This window comes from Lepisma saccharinum, chromosome 24, assembly GCF_977018435.1.
Source record: "Lepisma saccharinum chromosome 24, izLepSacc3.1, whole genome shotgun sequence".
NCBI classification, from domain to species: domain Eukaryota; kingdom Metazoa; phylum Arthropoda; class Insecta; order Zygentoma; family Lepismatidae; genus Lepisma; species Lepisma saccharinum.
Window position 1 is genome coordinate 22,688,191 of NC_139252.1, and position 24,841 is coordinate 22,713,031.

The 24,841-nt window shown below is 39.1% G+C and overlaps 1 protein-coding gene across 1 annotated transcript in view; it reads left to right on the forward strand.

Moving 5' to 3' along the window:
- The window catches only part of ci (transcriptional activator cubitus interruptus), a 554,770-nt gene that overhangs the window by 190,285 nt on the left and 339,644 nt on the right, over positions 1-24,841 (forward strand). The window contains exon 2 of the mRNA XM_083110883.1: positions 4,596-4,820. Coding sequence (XP_082967009.1) covers positions 4,805-4,820 — 16 coding nt within the window. The 5' untranslated portion in view covers positions 4,596-4,804. The remainder of the gene's footprint in view (positions 1-4,595; positions 4,821-24,841) is intronic.

The following is a 24,841-nucleotide window of genomic DNA, read 5'->3' on the forward strand; positions in this document are numbered from 1 at the left end:
TCATTTCCTATGAGTTGGCAACCTGATTTCTTTGAAGTTGGTAAATTTATTTCTTTTCATAGCCTAGGACCACGTGACGTAGTGATATAGCCCAGATCTCAGTATACACCACTGTAATAAGTATACTTATTGCAGAAGGTGTCAGCCTTACCAATAGGGTATTACCTATTTTAAGCAGCACTAAAGTTCTATATTCGAGTCCTACCTACAATGGACCTCTACAATGTATTATTTACGAAGAACTTAAGTTTTTTGATTGATTGATTGAATTGTTGTTGTAAGCATGGACGTACGAAGGATATTTTTTCAGGGAGAGGCAAGCATGGTATTTTTTCAGAGGGGGTGGGGGGCGGGGACAAACAAGGCACATTTTACCCCATAATAGTATTGTCCCCTCGAAAAATATTGCTTCAGTTTAACAACACCATTGCAATAATTAATATATTGTGACTGAAATGAAATTATATGTGTGACCTATGGGATGAGGAGACAGGTGAGTGGAGAAGGTTACATAATTTAGAACTACATAATTTGTATTCATGTCCAGATATTATTAGAATAATTAAATCAAGAAGACTTAGGTGGGCAGGCCATGTGGCACGAATGGGAGAGGAAAGAGGAGTTTACAGGATTCTTGTTGGGAAACCTGATGGTAAGAGACCTGTAGGAAGGCCAAGACGAAGATGGAGGGACAACGTTGAGATGGACCTAAGGGAAATCGGTAGAGATGGAAAAGAGTATATAGATCTTGCTCAAGATAGGGACAGATGGAAGGCCTGTGTTGCTGCAGTCATGAACCTTCGGGTTTAAGAAGGCTAGAGAGTTAGTTAGTTAGTTGACCTATGTACTTTTTGATCGACTTTCATTTTCCACGGGGGAGGGGGAGGGGCGTGGCCCTCCTTTGTTGTTAGTCCACTTTATGCACTTTATCGGGACTGACCCCACAGTTTACACTGGGATTCGATACACTGTGCACTGTGCCTTGATTACAAGGAAGAGCGTAGCTGATCTTTATAGATTTGCGGGTGATGAATTCTCGTGTCTTCATGTTATTTATTTATTTATTTATTTATTTACAGGCTAGCGCCCAGTTAGAGAGTTCAGAGATACAGGTTTTCATACATGCTTCAGTGACCGTTATTTGATATTGTTTTCATTACACTCTTTTGAAATCGTTTATGCATGGAAATGAGATTGAAAACACACTCAAATGTATCATGTACCCACCATATGAGGACCTTATTTTTTAAAATCGCAATAAGAACCGAAAATAGTAAGGTAAGGAGGTAGAGTCAGTCCCATACACTCACAAACTCGACCATTAGTGGATGTGATGTCATTAGCACTGTCACGGTATCTAGTGACATGTAAAACGCAGTTCGATATAAATTATTTTTGTTTATTGATTCATCTATGTTCAAATATAAAAGTGTGAGGTTCTTTATTTTGTGGATAAATTTGTATCCGAGGCAGACGTCGGGAGTTGGGGACGGGTTTTTCTTGAGTGACAGCGGAACTGTCTTTTCGGCTTAGAACATGACAGATTTGCACTAACACGGAGAAATAGAAAGGAATATTTTCGTTGAGACCGGGCTTCAAATCACAGCGGGGAGCGATCCCATGTTTCACGGATGACCAGGAAAACCAACTGGAGCCCAAGCCTGCAAGTATCGAAGACACCTCGGTGACCGCGTTTCAAGACAATGGACAGAGGTCATTTCCATCCCCTGGGAAACCGAAGCGAAGCCACCTTAGCGTCATTCCCAACGGACAAATTCGAAAGGGACATATAAACAAGAGTACCCCGATTCCAGAGACAGTTTTTCTACCCGTATTTCATAGAGAGAGCAGCTCCGCGCTACACTCTCGCGTGATTATTGCTTTGCGTCCGTGAACTTTGTTTCCTTACGTACCGTGAGCGAATTGCAGATAGAGAGTTACCAGTGTGCGCCTTATTTTGGTCAAGATTACGCGGTGATTTGTTTTTGCCAAGCGTGGACTACGTAATAATGGAGGGCTAAAGAAGATAGAGAAGGGAGTCCGTCGACTCCCCTGACGCCTGCAACGACGCCGAAGCCAGTCAGACGACACCAAAACCAAACACCAACCAAAGCCCGAAGGACGTTTCCAGATTGACGTTCTAACCGAAGCTCGTTACCAGAGAGAGAGAGAGAGAGGGAAGGACGATTCCAGAACGACGCCCAAACGAAGCCCGTCACCAGAGAGAGATGATTGCAGATCGACGTCCAATTGATGCCCGACACTGGAGAGATTCCTGACCGGCGCGTGACCACGTACATCCGACGCTAGTGGCAAGAGGAACGCCCGAAGTACTAAGGAGGTGCAAGTACACCATATCGTCGCAATTATTCTTCGTCGCGATCGACCTCGGAGAACAATTTCGCCACAAAGGAACCGTGTGCAAGTCCCGCGTCCAGGAGAGATGAACGACCACGCAACGTAGCAGAGTCTGGTAGAGTATACTTCAGAGGGTCTATGTCCATGTAAACGTGCATTGTTAGTACCAACACCGTACTGTTAACGCCGAAGCCTCACTTATTTGCAAAGTGACTCAGGAAACTCCGAACCTAACCCCCGCGTCTGATATTTTTGGTATTGTTATAAAAAGGGGTAATTTCATGTTCGGATGTTCTAATTTAATTGTCTGCATTCAGGGTTAGAAGCTCCATTTCATTTATTTAATATTTAGTATACATTGTCAAAGTGTGCTCCATTTCTTGTGTAACCGACCGCCCCGTCGCGCCATTTAATTTGTCAATAGTTGACTGATGAGTCCGTTTTAATTGTGGAAAGCGTAGTTTTTTTATTGCAAGGTCGTGTGCGTGAAATAGTATTATTTGTTGCATAGTGGTTTTTAAGATAATTTTTGCTCGCGCCGACGATTGATTAGTGTATTCCGGCAGCTGGAGCCAATTAAGTTTTTGCATCCCTATGTAATTGTGTAGTTGTTCTCAATGGGCGAGAGAGGCTTATGTGTAATACCCCCGTCCGAGAAACTTGTATAATGTCGTGCTTACGACTGGATGCACACGTTCATTCGAACGAAAGATTTAACCACGCCGACCCAATTGTCTTAGTTAACCGCTTTCCGAGGGCTGGCACTTAAGTTAATTTAAAAGAGCACAGGAGCTGGCAGACAAATGCCCTAAATTCACATAAAGGTTTAAAAATTAAAAGGAATGATATGTTAATGAGATCCATGATTTGTATCTATACTTTGCATGTAAAAATACCTCAGAGGTGTGAAAGAGAGATAGAGTGAATGTTGTGAGAGTGAGGAGGCTTTGTAAACAGTTGTTGATTGCAATACTTTTTTTGTTGTTACAATATATATTCACTTTTTACCGTTCGTCAGTGTTGTTATTTGACGTTTTTTTTAGGTATCAGATATTATGCTATCAGTGTGTTATGATTGTTCGAATCTACATACCAAAGGTAAACAAAACAGTGTAACATTTCAAAGTATTAATCTCCGCCTCGCAAAAGTATGACAATAAACGGCCGTCTCAGTACCGAACTTGAAAACCTGGACCGTGAGTCACGACCGGTTTCCCGTACACATAACGACGTTTGGCTCCGTGCCGGGGTATGATTGACACGTCATTTCGGGGACCGTGAGTACACTCGTTACAGCACCATGCTCCGGCCGCCTAGGTATTCATTCATTCGTTAGAGGTTGCGTGAACCGCAGAGCCACTACCTGCGAGGACATGGTGTGAAAATTTCCCATCTGAGGTGACCCTTTCCGGGTGGCAGTCAAACTATTGGTCATGATGTAATGAAATTTGCTATGGACATACCTTGGTGTATGTGAAGCATTGTGGCGTCATAGCGAGCGTTGGAAGTGGTCCCCAGTAGCACCAATGCGTGTCTGCACAAGTTGTTTTCAGTTTTTACGCCAAATATTATGGAAGACTTTGCAGGCGTTTTCTGGATCCTAAAGTGTGCAATAAATTGTAGCTGGCACGCCTATATGGACTGCGTTTTCCAGTACGTGAGAACGATAAACACATCCTGTTCCACTGAGTACCGACTCATCTACTGCTTTGTTACTGTACTGTAATCATGAACCACTGCTTGCAAGCACGAACTTTCAACCGAACCCGAACAAGCACGAACCACTATCAGGTGCGTCACAACCCCAGAGCTAATAACTCAGACTGAAAGCACACGTCCCTACGATTAGCATTTAACGGCAGAATCGCCCAGAAGCACGCGCATGTTCACGCAAGAACCAATGACGTCACCATGCTTCTCATACACTAAGGGATGTCCGTAGCAAATTTCATTACACTATGATCAATAGTGTGATTATTATAAGCGAGAATCATGGGCCGAAACACTTTGTACTATATTTAGAGCTGAAAAAATAAAATAATTTATGTTTCTTCCGATTAAATACACCTTGCACTCCCCTCCCCCACTTTTCCCTTCCCTTATCTCCGCAGCTGTAGATCACAGATTCTGACCTGAACGAATCGAAATTAATTTCTGATATTAAATAAACTTGCAAAGTGTTATATTACATTCAATAATATTGTTGATTCTAAGAATATTTTCGTCTCTATTTTCAGGTTATAGCCTGGGCCGAATGATGCCCGGCCAGAAAGGGAAACACACCGCAAACTCTTTTCGTGTTGGAAGCTACAGAAGTGTTCAAATGTGAGTTTTCGTGATGATATTTAAGTGGACTAATGAACTCCTTGGAGGACGTAAGTGCAATCTTTGGACTTAATCTGGATAAATATTGGCTCAACGTGAAGTGCTCAGTGAAATAATAACGATGGAGCCTCATTTCGGTAAGTATTATAACCCCTGTTTCTAATTTTGTAAGACGAGTTGTTCTGCTAAGCATAGGTAAAATGCATTGGCCGTGTTGCCTAGCTGACGAAGTTCTGCAACTGCCACTTATTTCTCAACTTACACAGATAATTATAAAATATACTTTATGGTAAATAATATTGACATAATTAATCATCGTTAAAAGTACCTCCCAGTCATTTTTTGTTCTTTGATTTACTTGCGATGCGAGAACGAAAATCTGCTTTTTTTTTACGTTACACCTTCCTCCTGTTTGCTTTTTAATTGTGTACATTCCCCAGTCTGAACCATGCCAATCCAGATCTATCTTTTAACCCACATAGGTCGTCAAACTAATTTCAACGTATGTCTGCCTTTCTTCTCAGCTCAGAAAGCTATGTGTAACCTCCAAAAATGCTACCTAAGGAATCGCTACTTCCTGTCTTGTTTCTCACAGAAACTAAAAGAAATTACAAAATTTTACAAGTAGTACCAGAGTGTAACTATATCTGAATTGCACAGCTCAACCTATTGAAATTGTGCCGAACAACTACTCCACTTAGACAAATAGTACCAGAACTCCATTTCACCTAGATAAGAAGAATCGGAACGCTATTTAAGCTAGATCAATGGTACCAGAACTCCATTTCACCTAGATAAGAAGAATCGGAACGCTATTTAAGCTAGATCAATCTTACCAGAACTCCATTTCACCTAGATAAGAAGAACCGGAACGCTATTTAAGCTAGATCAATCTTACCAGAACTCCATTTCACCTAGACAAATAGTACCGAAACACTATTTCACGTAGACAAGTAGATCCGAAAGCTATTCATTTCACTGGACAAATAATGCCGGAATGGTAATTCACCTAGACAAATTGTACCAGAACTCAATTTCACTTAGACAAATAGAGTCGACAAGTAGTAGGCTACCGAAAAGCTATTCCAGTGGACAAATTGTGTTGGAACGATAATCCACCTAGACAAATAGTAGTACCAGAACTCCATTTCACCTAGATAAATAGTATCGAAACGCTATTTCACCTAGAAAAATAGTACCAAACGATATTCCACCTGGACAAATAGTATCGGTGCGTGTTCAACGTATTGAAATTCTGCCTAATCACCACTCCAGTGACTCCACCTAGGCAAATAGTACCAGAATGCTATTTCACCTAGACAAAAGGTATCGGAACGCTGTTCTACAGGACAAATAACACCGGAACGCTATTCCACTGGACAAATAGTACCGGAACAATATTCTCTCTGAACAAGTGTTACCGGTGCTCCGTTCAAACTATTGAAATTGTGTCCAAACGCCACTCCACCTAGACAAATAGTACTAGAACAGATGCAGATTAGTATCAACTCCGACCCGCTCCGTAACTGTTAACCACCGGCGTGTGTGGAGGAGTTGAAATAAAAAAAAAGATGAAGAAGAAATAAATCATTGGCATATTTAAGATATGAATGAAGGACCTGAACTTCCACAACCCGTGAGCGTAACCGCTAGGCCACGTAGGCCATCTCTTTTGCCTCGATTTGACTAATCGTCATCATGAGTAACATTTCCCTGTACTGGCCTGCCGTAAACCCACAAATTCCGTTCATTCTCGGAACATGAAAAGGAAAAATCCGCGCCGTATAATTATACCTTGCCCAAAAACACAGGCTTGGTTTCCTGCGAGAAAAGTATCGCCTACCTATTCATCCAGATACTTGCGGGACAGATGAAGACCTACAAGAATAAATGGCTGCTGGCCATTCCCTCGCAAAGCTTGGGCCAAGGCAACCTTCTCCCTCTTTGATCAACGTTCCGTCGCTTAGAGATATTAGCCTCTCAGAAGTTAAGCCGCTTTGCGGTATCGGCATGTGCGAATAACGGCGCGCGTTCGTCTTTTGTTGGTTTTGTAAGTGGATAACCTTACCAGAAAAAAAATGGGGAGTGGGGAATATGGATTTCCCCGGCAATTAATTGTAGCCGTGTATCGCATTTCACGCTTGTCTAGGCTGACCCCTGCGTTAGCGGCTTGTTAGAGTTTCACGGTTGAGCGTCTTAACTGGAGACGTTCTCTGTTTATCATTATGCTCGCTGGCGAGTTTATACCTGCACTGTTATATTCTTGGATATATAAATACAGTCTTGAGGTTACCGTTCACCTTGAGGCCGTCTCAGCAAATGGCTTTATCCTAACTACTTTTTGTTTCGAACGTTCGTATTTAGCATAGAATAGAATTTATTTATGTTATGACCCTTCAGAGTTGTACACGTCTTAATAATAGCATATTTTACTACATCTCACCCCCCCCCCCTCCTCGTTTATTACGTGTCTACAAGTACCACCAGTTCCTATGCATTTATTAGTAATTTTCATAAACCTATTCATTCATGTTCACCCTCAAATGTCATTGCCTTCTTTGTCCACTGTCCAGATATACGAGGCGAGGTATATGATTTTTTCTTCTAAACTTCATGGAGATTTATGCACAACGAAAGTTTGTATTTCGGGACACAAAATGGTTCCTTATCAACATGCCATAAAGGTGTGACGATCGAGCAGTATGCGCCTCCGCAGTAGCTCGTACAACATGGCCGCTCCTCTGTTTACTTGCAACGTAGAAGAACAACGAAGTGTTATTCATTTATCGTGGTCAGAAGGAGTGAAACCATCTGAAATGTATAGCAGAATGAAGGTTCAGTACGGAGACATGTTTAAGTCAGGAGAGACTGTACTAAATTAACAGATTCGCTGGTCGACCTGCTGTTTAACTGCCTCAGTTGCCACGCAAACTGGCCTCCCACTCCGGTGTTCATCACAGACATTTCGTCTTCCGTCTTTAAATCTTTCCACCCATGCACTCTCATACACTCTCCCCTGACTTAAACAATTGTCTCAGTACTTAACCTTTATTCTGCTGTAGATTTCAGAAGATTTTACTCCCCCTGACCCTAAAAAACTAATATCATTTCGTTGCCCTTCTGCGGTGCAAGTCAACGGTGGAGCGGCCATGTTGTACGAGCTACTGCGCAGGCGCATACTTTATGCTAAGGAACCAGTTTGAGTCCCGAAGTACAAATCTTGGTTGTGCATAAATCTCCATGATGTTTACAATAAAATTCCTGTTATTTAATGACTTACCTTCGTAAATTAAGATGGTTCCCAAAATTAATATTTGCACTTCTTCCCTCCACACCTCTCTCTTCATATGCATTCTCATTTTCTTTCCAGTTTTGTATTCTATTAGATGAAAGAACAGTGAAGTGGAGAAGGTTACATAGTAATTAATTGCATAATCTATGTACATCCCTTGATATTATTAGAATAAAAAATTGAGAGCTCTTGTGTTTGGTGGTAAGAGGCCTGTGGGAAGGCCAACAGGGAGATGGAATGGCAGTATAAAAATGGTTCTGAAGGAAATTGATAAGAATGATCAAGTATGGATTTAAAGCATTTGTTGCTGTGGCAATAAAACCTTCGGGTTTTTGAATGCCAGAGAGTTATTTAATTTTTTGTTATCATTTTTGGAGATTTTTTATTGTGATCTTTTTCCGAACTCTATTACATAATGGTATGTTTATAGCTTTGAGGATAAAATATCCTCGAACAGGTTATAAGAATTTCAAAGTTGAAGTCCAGTTTATACACACATAAGCTGATCGAATGTTGAATTGTTGTTGAATTGGTTTATTTTACTTCGCTTCTTGTGCCACTTTTGGCTAATTTGCGAGGATGGGGAACAGTGATGATTCAGGGGTGCCCATCCCCCCAAGGGCAATGACGCATCCCCGCAAAATAATGTCATGCGTGCTTCCCTAAACATTTCGTTCGCGCCTTCAAACCATATCGTTATCCCCACAAAGTATTTAATTACCACAGCGTGTCTACCGAAAGTAACATTTTTCGAGCTTTACTGAACACTATACTTGATCTGCCCCTCCACCCTAAACAGGGGGCCCATCACTCAAGACCACCCCTAAAATCGTTCATCACAATTGAGAATATCGTTTGTCTTGTAATGCAGCTATGGTATAAAAACTTCACATTCACATCATTAAAGCGCCAAAAACACATCCTAGAAACACAGCATTGCGAATGAAGCGAGCAAGAAAATTTGTACATCCATTTTTTTGCAGGTTTTCAAAAATTTTTCAAGCATATTAATTTATGGGGTATCAATACTTTCTTCGGATCCCAAGATCTTTACTCTTTTCCTGCTTCTCCTTTGGCACGTTTAGGGTCGAAAACGTCTGGATGCCATATCGCTAAATGCAAACTCCAAAATTTAATGTTCGAACTCTCTCTCCACTACAGAAATCCCTTAACAATCTAAGATTTAACACTCTATCAAGAGCTTTCTATCTCCCCAATTAAATGTAATACCTAATCCTACCACCAACATTTTCAAGCCAATTCTAGATTTACTGTTGATATTGAAGAGTGGATATTGCCTCCTCCAAAAATGTAATTCAGTCTCCACACCAGAATTTCTGCAAAAGTCTGAGACAATAATAATATACAAGAACTGAATACCCCCCCCCCCCGCTCAATTTAATGCTCAATCCCCCTCTAACTAAAATACCCGCCATAATCTAAAACCTAGAGTTGGATACTGCCCCCTCCCAAGTTTAATTCAGAATCCCCCCCAGAACCCACGTGTTAATTAAGGCCTAATATGTAGGGTTGGATATTTCTCCAGCCCCACCATCCCTTCGATAATACCCTTAAACACTTTCTTTTCTTTATGTAATGGATTAAATATGGTGCATTTAAAGTGTAATTTTTTTTTTATATACTGTATACTGTATGTTGGAAAAATATATAAATGTTAAATTTTATATTATTTGAAGGAAAAAAATCTCGATGGCGCAACCTGCGCCATAACCCCCCCCCCCCCTGTGGGCACCCCTGATGATGATATGATGAAATTGATGAATGGACAGCCAAAAACACCCATGCCCAGGTCAGATAACGAACCCAGGCGTTGTTGCGCGATGTGCTAACCACTCCGCCACGGGGGACGGCACATAGGCTGATCCAGACTGAACAAAGAATTTAGAGCGGGATCCGAACCACTACGTGCCTGCACTGGGGATCCAACCCATGACCCCTTGATGACACGACAACAGCCTTACCACAATTCCATCAGACAAACCCTGAAAGAATTTCAAAAAACAATAAGATTGTTATTAATCAATGAAAGCAAATTAATTACTTTTCTAGTATATATTTCGAAAAACACTAAAAAAAATAGGAATTTCCGCGGTGCGTTAGCACGCCAAAAGCTCATCTTTGAAGCCAGTTTTTGTCGGAAAACGTGCCTAACCAGGCATAATTAATACAAGGACTATATTTCCTTAGCGCGAAACCACGCACCAGGCACTACTCGTTAAGGCAGCGCCGTCGAAGGATGTGAATGCCCTCCCGGCAAGAAAAAAAAGTCTTGATTATTTTGAAATTAGTTTGTCGTTGTTTAAATTATAACCTGGAGGGACGACAGGTACAAGGCGAATATATCCCCGGGGAGGCATTGTGTGTTTATAATGAAGACAGAGAAGGATATTCCGCTGCAGAGGATGGATGGAAAGGGTTAGGTGTGTGTGGTAACTTTGGGATTGGCCGCTTCAAGAGATGAACAGTGTTGCCAACTCCTTTTGAGAAAAATCTCTAAGGACGGTTAAGAATTTTATATAGAGTGTTATTGCGCTTAAAAAATTAAAGCTCGTACACTGAATTATATATATTAATTAATTAATATTACACTAGCCATTAGATGTAGAGGATTAATAAATAATGTCTGAAAAATTGTCCTTGTAATATTATATTGTCGTTTTGTGTCAATAATCAAAAATAATAAAATTTGATGTACTGGAAAAATAATAATGCTTGGGCTACCCTACAATATCCTAGCTCAAAAGCATGCTTAACAATATTGTTTACTGTAAATTATGTCCTAAAAGTTACACATTATTATTTAGTAAAGTATTGTACTTACATTATAAACGTGACAATTGTAGGACACGTGATGCAATCGAAATACACTAGGGAGAGGATTTTAAAGTGCAAAATTATGGACGGGAAAGGGAAAAAAATGTGCTGATAAAATGCCTTTGTTCGATGCTCTCTTTTCCTATGCCTTCTGTATATAATGCGCGCGGACCGCATAGAGAACTGTGGTTGCGCGCGGACCGCAGAGAGAACTGCGTTTCTGCCGAATAGGTTTTGTTGAAGTTTGTGTTTTCTCTCGCGGGTTTTGCTACATTATCGTGGGAAATATTGGGGCTGCAATGTTCATATTATACCATTTTATAGATCTCGTTCTGCTCTACAAGATGAGATGATAGGATTTTATGTAGCTGCTCAAAATGAGTGAAAACCATTTATTTTTCTGTCCATTTTCTTTTAACAAAAGATGAAACAACAGGAATAGAAAAGGTGCTGAAACATCAAAGAGGGGTTAAAAAGGGGGAAAATGAGCTAATCTCACGAAATGTGCAAAAAAGTGTAACAAAGTGTGTTCATCTTACTTGATGTCATGTCCTTAAATCTCAAATCTCAAATGATCGGTAGGAAAATGTCTTTTTTTTTTCTTTTTCTTTTTAAAGTTGCTGTAGTTTAAAATCCGGTCCCTAATAATTACAAAAAACGACATAAAGCCTGATATATATATATATATATATATATTCACATTATAGCATTGTTAGTTCTTTGGTCATTTGATGTCATATGGTAAATACTGTATTACTCAGAAACTGCCGGTAGAGTGCACTATGTAACTATAGCTCTATTTTACTTTGTACATACAGAAAGTGTGACAAATCCATAACGAAGATATAAGAATAATTAAATACATTTTATAGCAAGGAAGTATTAAAACTTCTGCACTCAAAATGAAAATAAATAAAAATTCTGATGGAATTTTCATTTGACAACACAGTAGGAACGTGTTGTTTTATTTAAATATAAGGGAGATTTGGCACCGATGTGACAAGTGACGCGATTTGGTACCCATAGCGCCATATTGATTGGTGAAATCCCCAACTGAAACACGACGCTTGTCGCTTTGTTGAGAAGTCTGTCCAAAGGAGCTTTCATACCGACGCGACAAGTGACAAATAACACGTGTCACTTGAAAAAGAAGCTTCAGTAATAAATACAACCTTTAATACTGAAGTTTGGTTTGATTTGGTGTTTTAAGTCCACTTTGTGCATAGTAAGGCTAATAGGGACTAGACCTACAGTTTATATTGGGATCCGAACCACTATGGTCCTCCACCGGGTATCGAACCCGGGACCCCGCATACTGAAGTGTATCGCTTCACTTGTGCATGTCGCTCGGACTGGCCATTTTCTGAATAGTGCGCATTGTGTCGCCCCGGTCTGTTGGTCGCGCATGCGCAACGTAAATTTTTTTCACATAAAGAAAGAAACTCTGCCGCTTGTCAATTCGGTGAGCTGTGTCAATAGTTGCTTGTCGCCTGTCGATTCGGTCTGTATCCTGCCTAACACTTGGGTTGAGCTGTTTCCTTATGTCATATTTTCAAATAGTCGAACACTTGATAAATTTAGTGTAACAGCTTTCTTCTATAAAGACTGCTCAATTATAATCTCGTACTCTAAACAAATTAATACTATATAAATAAAGTATTAATTAAATTTAAAAAGCAATGTTTACACAACAAAATAGAATATTTGAACATTAATAATTTAGGTTAGATCATCTGCATATCATTTGTTCAGAGTTACTGAAATTTGGACTTAGCCTCAGTTTTGAAATTGTTGTTCAGGGATCCTAGGTTCAAATTCTGGGCAAGGCATGTCTGTCACACTGTTTTTCTTGTTACCTCTTTCATCATCTTCATCGTCGCGATTACGTAAGAAGGTAGAAAAAGGAGTAAAATAAAATAATTGTTGGTATACGTCGGACATATACGTACAATACCTCTCCGATGTCGTAGTGTTAACGTCGTTGCCTTGTAACCAAGGGACCCCAGGTTCGATATCCGGTGGAGGCACATAGTGGTTCGGAACCAACTTTAAACTGTATTTCCAGTCCCAATTAGCCTATCTGTGCATAAAGTGGAGTTAAAGCAACAACTCACCAACGACAATAACAATACCATCATACATTATATAGTGCTAAAGTAAAGTGTAAAATTAGATATTCTTAACTCGTGGAAAATCACACGTTCATAGATAATTTACCATGTGCAGAAACAAACCGTGAAAGTTGACAACGCTGCAGAGAACGCATCATCTCTTGCAACAACTCGTTACCAGCGGGGGATTGATTCATTAACCCGTAAGTGGGGATGGTGAGGAAATAACTCATTTATGCTTTATGACAGGGCAATAGGATGTCGTAGTGAGTATGGGAGATTTTTATGGGTGGCGCACAGGAAAGTACACGGGCTCATCGCCGCAGGAACACCTGTGCATGCGAGAACTTCCAGCGCACCGTTGAGAGCCTATAAATCTATGCATATGGCGACCAGGACTACGATGAGCTCTTTTTCAATCTCCTGCGTGCATTCTGCACGGATATTCATAAGGTGGCGCCCTCTTTTTCCCCTTCCAGAAGTTGCGGCGTCAAAATTACTTTAATTGATTGCAGAAATCGAGAAAAGCATGATTTATGTACCATGTTCGCTTTTTTATTGCGCCCACTGAGACGCCATTGAAGCGAAGTTGCGAGTCTCGACACTAGATGGCTGTGTTATCAATGGGTTTCTTGCTGTGACGGTCTTGGTTTACGGTTCGTTCAAGTTATCTGACTGGATCTCCCCCCCCCCCCCCACGAAGTTTTCATACCGTGCCAAGCCCTCTTTGCGCTTGAATACCATGTAAGAGTTCCGACAAGTCAAAGAGACGAGTGTACTGAACAAGATCTAACATGCCCAGCAAGACGGGTCACTCAGTGCACATGATCGTAGTTTCAAATACAGACATGATATTATCCTTGCAACAGCTTACCATTACGAAAACAATTCACAGTGGTTTCAGACTGCGCTGCAGTCAGGCTTTTGTTTTAGCACCCACCGAATTCGCCAGACTTCTCTGTTAAATTTATCTGTAGTTTTAATGATAATGTCAATGTCAGTTCTTTCACAAGAACATTATAGCCATTATACACACAGAAATAATGCGGATGTTCAACGTACAGCAACACAAAGATACCACAGATTTCATAGTTAAAATGTAATTGTTACTATATATAGTTATTAGGAATATCAACTTTTAAATTGTAACCAATAAAAGTTTCTCTACACAAGTTGAATGCAAATATTGGTTTGATGTACACTCACCGGCAATAAATATGGGACACCTGGATCCTATAATTCCCGCTTCCCCGCATAGAGATATGTGTGTTGCCTAACTTTGGGGTATAGCCGAACTTCTTATTGAAAAGTTGCTATTTAAGTTGGCTTATCGCCTTTCAGTTAGGCAACACAGGCTAACGCATTGCATATAAGTTGGTATTTCAGGTTGCATTTAGTGTTGCCCACGGAACGAGACGGGACAGGCTTTTAAAAATTCGAGACGAGACGAGATTGACCATGTGCCATAAGACAAACGAATATTTTCGAGACGAGACAGCATTTCCACGAGACTCCACGAGACGAGACAGGCCAAAGTCCTGTCTCGTGGGCAACACTAGTTGCATTTGTCCCATTTTATTGCCGGTGAGTGTACATATAACCATAGGGCTTTTACATTTAACTTATTTTGAATTGGGCTTTAACTTTAAAAAAGGCTTCCTTTGTGTGATATTAATATTAATAACTCTGAAAACCTGTTCAACCAATCTAGTTTTTTTTAAACAATTTTGAGATGTTATATATTTGATTATACAATTAGTGCAAAATCTTTACCAAAGCAGTGGGAGAAAGGTTTGGACAAATTAAGTCCTCCCCTTACGCAAATTGCCTTTGGGCCTTCTATCTCCTTTTTCCAATATTCGAGTTCCATATTATTTGAAATTATTCCACATATATTGGAATGCAAGCATATTCTAGTACAGTGATGCGCATTTCTGTGTTGTAAATACCATTGAGTCGTTATAGTCCAGAATTGTTCGTAACTGAAAGATATCTGAATTGAAAATTATAGAAAGTTGTAAATTGATAATGATCAGAAACTTTCAATAATTATTTTTCCGTCTACGTCTTGAGATGGATATAAATCGGTAAGAATGGAGAAGATTGGATTGATCTTGCCCACGATAGGGACAGATGGAAGGCTTCTGTTACTGCAGCCATAAACCTTAGGGTTTAAGAAGGCGAGAGAGTTAGTTAGTTCTAAGTCTTGAGCACATTATACATCTACTTTACTCATAGGTGTAACTTGGTGGGGTCAAGGGGGGCACATCTCCCCCCCCCAAAACATATTAAGGTTACTAAAGTATTGAAGACTATATTTTATGATTGTGCAATGTACGTTACTTAGCAAAATACTATCTGGACTTTTTACAGGATGGAAAACTTCTTGATCCTGGCTCCCAAAGTCCCAAGTTTGATTCTGCCCCCGAAAGTTAAGTTTCAAGTTTGATTCTGCCCCCGAAAGTTAAGTTTCAAGTTTGATTCTGCCCCCGAAAGTTAAGTTTCAAGTTTGATTCTGCCCCCGAAAGTTAAGTTTCAAGTTTGATTCTGCCCCCGAAAGTTAAGTACCAAGTTTGATTCTGCCCCCGAAAGTTAAGTTTCAAGTTTGATTCTGCCCCCGAAAGTTAAGTACCAAGTTTGATTCTGCCCCCGAAAGTTAAGTTCCAAGTTTGATTCTGCCCCCGAAAGTTAAGTTTCAAGTTTGATTCTGCCCCCGAAAGTTAAGTTTCAAGTTCGATTTTGCCCCTCCAAAGTTAGGGCCCAAGTTACTCCCATGACTATACTAATCAAGTTCATGAATAATTTATTTGAATCGATGATTACAGAAATATCAATCCATGAAAAATGAAGACTGAGGCCCTAAAGTATTTAGTAAAGATGTATGGGTATTTCGGCTCTTGAACAATTTAATTTGGACTCATTTCACTCATCCAATGTCATTCAACAATTTCTCTGCAGTGTTCCTGTTCTAACCGAGCTCGTGAACAAATTTATATCTACGTATATCGATCCAGTCCTTGAGAAATACTGCACCTATCAGTCACTGATCAGCTCTTGAACAATATTATAGTTCCATCCCTAATCCAGATCATCAACAATTAGTACATGGAATAATTTTACTCATTCAATAGTTCAACAACATTTGCAGAATTTTTTCAATGATCCAGCTGATTTGAACGATGTGGTGTACAGTTGCTTCACTCATCCAACCATTATAAAGTTCAGTTCTTTACAATATAGGAATTATTTCACTGCTCCAGATCTTCAACAATGTATGTTGAATTACTTTACTCAGTCAATCAACGAACAAGTTTTGCAGAGTTCTTTAATTAATTCAACTCTAGAGCAATCTTATACAGCTCATGAGCTCTTGTACAAGAGTGGCGTTATTATTATTATTCCAGGAAACACGAGAAGAAATATAATAATTAGAGACCGGATCGTAAGGGAATCCCTTTTTCTTTTAACACGGACCGTGGAAAATAATAAAACCAGTGTTGATAACTAACTATCTTCCACCAACAAGATTACATGGTTTTCACTTCCCTTTTTTTTTTTTAAAAAAAAAAACTCTTTCTGGTCCCTTTATTGACTTGTTTTTCCGCCTACATACCATTTTTCCATTAAATAAAACATCTCCTTAGTATTGACAAGATATCAAATAATTATTTTGTACGACTGACTGCATTTTCCGTAAACAAAACATTCAACCACAGATTACTACTTACAGATGTTTAAATCCAATGTTAAAACGGTTGACAAAAAAATGGCTGCCGCACTGGAGGATCGTTTCCTCGCAGCCACGGATGGCAGCACCATCGCGACAAAAGATGAACGATGTGCGCCAGCTGGTGCAGGTTGACAATACACTATCGTCTTGCGCGACCATTCCCCCCACCCCTAGCTGCGTTTAGGTATTTAACGCATATAATAAATGATTTTTGTTAATCATAGAAATAACGATATTTTGATTAAATAAAGAAAAGTACATGCTATGCATTGCGATAGTAGTTCTTTTAAGCTTAAAACATATTTATATTAGAATAATAGTACAAAAAAATGCTTTGAAAATATTCCAGAACCCAAATTTCCTGACTTCTTTCATAACTTTGAGCGAAACTACGTTTTTTAAACTACACTGTTTTTATACACTTTGTGGATTGCATAGCAAAGGGCTTTCTTAACATAGGCTACATGATTGTACACATTTCTCTGTCGAGGAGATAACTTCTGTACGATTAGAATGGAGTAAAATTCACGTAAGTATACGGTACGTCTTTAATCAGGGGTTTAAGTCACTCTAATCCATATTTTTAGATATATTTTCCCCGATAATTAGTACTTTGACTATGCAACAATTATATTGCAATCATTAGGAAATATCTTGCTTTGTTTCTCCTACGCCGATTTTAAACCATGATAATAACAACAAAAGTATAATATGTTATTGTCATTAATAGGGAACGGAACTTTATGTGCTAAAAAACACAGAAATATTTATTTTTTATGTGTCATAAATGTTGAAAATATGTGATAAAAACAGGAAAATATGTGACAAAAATAAAAACATTTGGTAACAAAAACAAACTATAACATGCATTTTAAACACCTGAAATTAGTTTCTAAATGATTACCTCTTAGCGAGCAATTTTTTGGAAGAGTTTCAGTGGATCACCATAGTTTTTTCCAAATTCTCCATTGTAAATCTGTGACGATTATCTCTAAAAAGCATCTTATATTGTGAGAAAGATCGCTCCACGTCACAAGAAACAATTCTTGCATATTTGAATTACGAAATGTCACTAACGCTTAAGTTTTCCAAAGCTTCCTCTTCCTCTACTTCACTTTCCAAAACACATGCAATTTGGCACAAAGTTTGAAACCCTTGTTTTTTCCCAAAAAATTCTGTACATTTAGACACTTAGATCCAGTGAGTTCTTGCAGTTTCGATTCTACTATACGGACTTTAACAATGGAAGCTGCCAAAGTGTTCGCGGACGATTCAAGCTTTCATATGGAATTAGAGAGAATGGACAGGTTTGTTGAGATGTATGCCAATTCGACTTTTACGGAGGGCTCCATCAACAGTTCTTGCAGAATTCTTCTTTGTCGAGATCATTTACAACAGATACAATTTTTTCAAACTTCTGGGCATAATATCTGCATCCAACCAAGTGCCCCATCGCGTAACTACAGGTGTAGGGGGAAGGGGAACCTCAGGACATTTTTGTTTAAAATTGTCTATTCTTCTAGCCAACTTGATAAAAACTTTCTTGCCATTTGAAACCAGTTTATCGACATTGGGATAAAGAGCTCTTATCATTTCACATATTCTATGCAACGCATGGGCCACACATTTAACGTGCACCATTTTGGGGTAGCTAACGGCAAGGCCTACTGCAGCTTTTTTCATGTAAGCTGCAGCATCTGTCACGAGGACTTCCGGCCACAATAGCTGCATTGCTTCATTAAAAAGCCTTGCTATCATTACGTGTAGCCAGCCCCAGCTACTACTTACAGCTATTTTCTCCCAATAGGATCGTAGGCGAGGTGCCAGAAGTCTGCCAGCGAGGGTGTTCAAAGACAAAACAAACCTAGCACTCTCGATATGAAAGAGGTGCAGAGTAGCCTATAAACATTTTTCCTTCGAGGATTTCGAGGTGGATGAAGTCAATGAGCGATTTTATGTATTTAAAATGAAAATTCGCAAAATATGTATTTACATACGGAAAACTGGAAAATATGTGTTTTTATGTAAAATAAAATTTGCTGTGTTGACATATAAGGCTATAATCAGAATTTTGGCAAAAATGAGGGTCTGTATCTTATCGCAGAAAAAACATTTAATTACCTAAAGTTCCTTTCCCTAGTCATTAAGCTCATACAGCAGTAGACAACGTCATGAAACAAAATACATGTGAATACATAGTAAAATAATATAAAGTACCAGGAATGAAAACATTAAAAAAAAAAACCTTCAAAATACAACCAAAATGTCATAAAAGTAACATTCCAGAAATTCCTATGTAAAGGTGCCTATTTCGAACAAAAAAATACTCACCAGTTAGGAAATGAACTTCAAATGAGGGGAGAAATGTTGACTTTCCTTCGCTTTCCAAGAAAATCTTTTTGCTTTGCTGATACAGGACTTGTGTACAGAGAAATGACACACATGTATATTACACTTCCCATGTCCAAGCCCCGTACCGGACTTTGCATTTAGGTATATCCTTTCTTACTTCTTCTCACGAGTACATTAAAAGGACACCTGCGTAATGGTTCAAAATTAATGCTATATTACAGCCAGAAAAAAAAAATCTGCAAGTGCTTTCATTGCCACCAATATGTACCGGTACATTCCACATGCCACCTCTGTAGAGTGGGACAAACAAATTACAACCACACAAATTGCCCATCACAATATTCTTTCACTTTGTTTTCTGCAATGAACATTCAAAAAATTGAAACTGCCAATGAAACAATCAATGATCTGTGCATCTGCATGGCACTCAAACTCACACATATATATATAAACACATGTCAATAACTTTCACTTCCTAAAAACATACAGAATGTAAGCTACAAATAAGAGAAATATAGTGATGAAATTTTTTTCATGTTACACTGTACAATTTATGAAAAGTTTTACTAGCTCATTGATCACAATTTCTTAATTTTTAATTATTGGACTATATTTTAAAGACAGTAAGACAAAAATTCATGTACTATAGTGGAACCACAAGCAAAAAAGCCTGCGCAGACCTGCGACTCCTTTGCACCGTACTCCCATGTGGAGCATGCTTCCTTATGGCCCGAGCTGAAAGAAAGAAGGGGAAGGTGCACACAGACTTTTCGCCAAAGGTTATTTTGTTTGTGGTCGCTCTATAGCATTTGCTCAGGTGTCTAACCTAGTATCCGAGGTACATGTGACGCTTTGGTAGATAACACGCAAAGTTGCAACAATCCCACTACATTATATATATAAAAAAGACTAAACTATGAAAAAATTCCAACAAACTGAAGTTGTGACAAACAAAAATTATGTGTGCACAAAGTTCGGTGAAGAATGCACAGAATTTGCTCAGATGACTAACCTGGTATCCGAGGTACAGGTAACACCGACCCTTCAGTAGACATGGTGCAAGGTTGCAACAATATTCACTACATATAAAAAGAAGACTAAAGTTTGACAAATTACAACAAACTGAGGCTGTGGCATACAAAATTTATGTATGCATAAATTTCAGTGAATGCACTCTCGACTAGAACTTGAACTCAGATCTTTGGCATATCATGCCATTGCTCTACCAACCGAGTTATCAAGCCAGCCCTGGTTGCTGTTTTACCTGCATTTTATGTCGTGTGTATGCTAAACAGTAAAGTAAAAATTATGTGCTTCATGTAATCAATTTATGAAATGCATGAATGTCTTGATTACCAAGTTTGGCTGTTAAAAATAAAATTGCTCCTTTTCTCTATACTAAGGACATATGAACACCTTTGCAAAAACAGAAAGACACATTTCGGCAGTTCGAACCTCATGCTAGTAGTTGTTAGTTCTAAAAAAATGTACATGCAACAAATATCTAATCAAATACAGTGCAATCATGATCAGTGCAGTGTTCATATTTTGAAGTGCTGAACTTAGCACTTAAGCAAATATCTCCAATTTTTAATGTTAAAAAATAGGTTCCTTATGTTGTTATATTGATGTTTTTGCTACCTGGTACAGAATTTGAACTGAGAAGTGACATAAGATAACATTTCCCATGACCAAATCCCATACCAGAATTTGCATTCTTTCTTCTGCTCTTGCATATCAATATTTTAAAAAGTGTAACAATGTATGCCAGGATTAACACAGGTAGTCCAATGGTTCCCGAGGCACAGGTGACACTAATTCTTCTATGACCAACATAAAAAATTGCATAGATGCCCAAAATTTTTTTTAAAACTAAAACCCACCCCCAAAATTAAATTTCATGGTCCAATAAATATGTTAAAACTTATAAAATATAACTTGACAGGCTAAAATACTCATTAAACATATTTAAAAACTGTGGGATGCTTATAACAAAGACTGCATAACATAAATACTATGCTTTGCATGATGTCACGATTTTTACAGAATTAATTTAAAATAATGGGTGTGACTGTGGAAGTAAGTTGATACTAATCGAACCTAACCAACCTATGTAAAGCGTATAAACAGTAACACTGTAACAACGCAGAAACCTTAATTATGATGCTAAAAGCGTCAAACCTGACACACACTAGGCTATGCATGTAAGGATACAAGCAAGATTTTAAAAATCGTTCTGCGAAGAAAAACGCAGAACCTGTTCAGTACGCGCTAACATACATGTACATAGTTCGATTAATGTAGAATATACATATTATGATGATATTGGAATTATGCTACACAAATAGAACCTGGGCCAATATTTTATGAAACACAACAGTACATGAGCAAATCAATGCTGATAAAAGCTACAATTGAAATCATTTAGCATTCACGTGTGAGTTCAAATTTAAGTGCGGACCACATCATCATAGAATTAAATGCTTCTTACCTTCAACCTGATGACTATAAACAAATTTAGAATAGAATTAGATAGAAACCTCCTTGAACTTGAAATCGTACGTAAACAAACATTCAAATTCGGCGACTGACTACGGAGTCCAAATTACAAGCACAATTTTGTTTACGTGAAAAATAAAATGCATATTTAAGTCTCAGACTTCGTCACTATTTAAAATTAAATTTTGTTCACACAAACTGGAAATGTGTGTTTAAAAAAATAGTCGAACACAATATTATGATTAATGATACGAATTTGGACTCGGATCATAAGGCGGAAAGATGGCGACCAGATGAAGCAACAGACTACTAACTACGGTCAACCAATCTCCCATAAGAGTGAAACAGGCGTGAATTCAACAGTCGTCTATTTATGCAGCTTAGAGGAAAGAAAGAACAAGCGCCTTCTGCCTTACCTTCCCTCCATGAGAGTTGGGAGCACTTTGCAGCGATTGTTGCAACAATGCGATCTGGGCTTAAGCAGCAACAAACGCATTGTGAGCGGCACGCCTGTTGAGTTGAAAGTTTACTTATCTGCTAGATTTAGACTTTTATTGTGAAGGTTTACAGAATAGTTTTAACTTTACGGTGTGACAGTGACGACATTATTGAGTGTCTGTGAAGTGGGAAAACCAGGTACAGGTGGCGGGCAGCAAGCTATGGAGTGCGGTAAGCTGTTGCAAAGAAGATTTCATCGAAACAGATGGTAAGATTATTCGCTGTACTTTACCTTCAAGAAAATGAAATGAAAAAGGACTATAATTCATCTTTGCACTCCAATAAAATATTATTTTAAATGAAAGCACAATATATATCATTCACATATAAAAAGGATACATTAATATGAAATTTACTGTATCCTTTTATATATATATATATATATATATATATATATACATATGAATGGTGTTTTCATTTAAAATAATATTTTTAGTGAAGTGCAAAATCAAACTACTCCTTTTTTATTTCCTTTTCTTTGACAATAATTTTCCCTTTTTTGGTCCTATTTAGAGTAAAATTTTTCCCTGTAAAATCCCGTCTCTAATAATAATAGTAACACGACAAAATGTTCGGGCCCAACGGGTTCATATAAGTTGGCGCCACTGCAGCTTGTTCTAAATACGAACATAAATAAGTGTCTCGATACATGAGAAATTAAGACGCACTCAAGCAATTGCTAACTGTAATGAGACGCACCTAGAACCTTGCGGTACGCGGACCTTTAGAGAAGCCGCCCAGTGGAGTCGGGCGCATTTAAAATTGCTTCTCCGTACCTTGTATTCCTCCTTAGGGCAGAGATTCTTATCTCTCCCGTAACTGAATGTTCGTGGAGGAGTCCTAATGGAGGAAATGGGGAACGCCCGGGACGATAGGATTACCCGCCGAGGACTAGGCGACACACCTTCAGCGGCAGACAGCAAAAGCATTTCACGACGACCACTTGTTGGGACGACGGACGACACCTCTAATTCCCCGGACAGAATTTCTGTATCAGAGCCTGCGTGAGAAATATGGGTGTGGGCTTCTTGTTCCCGATGTCCCCAATTAACATCCGTTTTGGGAGCGTTAGCTCAGACAGGCCTTTTCAGGGTCTTCCTACCAGGCGAAGCGAGGCCATGGCGATGTGAAAAAAATACAGGGTGTCCGAATTGAAACGCCCTAATGCCATCTCTGTCTGTAACTCCACATGTATCCAAATGAATTATAAAAGGTGACGCAAAATGAACGCACGTTTTTTGGAAAGCTAAGTGTAACGTCGTTGATTTTCAAGATACAATCGTTTCATTAACACCAAAACCATCGGTAAGAAATGCAGTTTGGATAGGTATACATACAGTGATGTTTTAAATATGGAAGATGATGCCGGAAAAATGACGTCCTTGTTGCTGTAATGATCCCATTAACTTTCAATGGGATCATTACAACCCAGAAATGTCTGTGACTGTCCATAAGCATTCCATAATGATCCCATTGACTTTTATAGTGTTTTAATTTTAAGTTGTTTTTCTGTTTTCATGTGTGCCTCTACTGAGTTCGATAGTGGGCATATAGAGGTTCGGATCTCACTTTAAACTGTAGGTCCAGTCCCAATTAGCTTTCTGTGCATAAAGTGGACTTACAAACGAACAGAAATGTCCGTGGGTGTACATAAGCATACCATAATGATCCTGGTATTGAATTTTATCGTGTTTTAAATTGTTTTTCTGCCTCTTTAGGCTAATGGTACAGAGAATGGATGATAATTCTTTCTTTTTATTTTGGTTATTTTACCTCGCTTTTCTACCTCTTCAGTTAATCGCGACAATGAAGATGAATGATGTGCCTCGATGAGTGCCAACAATCTCAGTTGCGAAGTAAAAGCTGTAGGGGTAACATCACTCTCCCGTTACAAGGTTGCCAAGCGTACGTCTGTTTTTGTCAGTTTTTAATACAGTTTTTGGGTGTTTTGTGTACTAATTTCTCGTGCTTTGTGCACTATTGTACAACTTTTATCCAGTAACGGCGCTGATCAACTCCCCCTCTCCCCCGTTTTACAGTACGTTTGGCAACTCGCCGTGTATCTGACGCTCATTTGTTTCGTCTCGCCAGGAACTTTCGAGGGGTCTCCCTTAACCCACAACACTAGAGCAACATTGCTTTCTGACGTCAGACGAGGAATGCCTACGTTGTTAGGTTAGGTCTGTAAAGTCAGCAATTTATGCTAAGAAAACTAAACAAACCTAGCTAGCCTAACCCAACAACTTAGTCACTTAGCCTAACAATGAAAGCATTCCTCGGTGACGTCAGAACGCAAGGTTGCTCTTATGGTGCCTTGTGGCTTGAAAATGTCCGATGTCAGTCGAAGAGAATTCAACTGTTCATTGATTCGTTGTTTCTCAGCCGCCAGTTGAAATTGCGAGCGGTACAGGAGTTCACATGAGCCTGTGAACGTCCATGAGCATACGCCACTGTTGAACTGGGCACGAAATATTATCTAAAAACTGATCTGGAAAAGATCCTGAAAGTTCAAGATATGTTGTTTTTACGATCTAACAGCGCCACCAAACTCAGTTCAAGTGTTGCAGGTACTTGTCTACCACATGTTGAAATCACCAATCGTTCTGGGTATTTTCTTCTCGTTCCTAGGCCCAAACTTGGAAATTTTCTCGTGCTTCAGGGAACATGAAAGAACCATTTATCCCAGTCCAAGGTAGTTCACGTCTCTGCTATTCAATCGCCTTTCAAACAGGTGGTTGAATGACGCAACTCATCCGGAATTCTTCTTGTGTAGACTCGTCAGGCGTCCGCTGCCAGTGTTGAGGTCTGGGGCCGTCTTTATTATCAGCCGGTGTAAGTTGT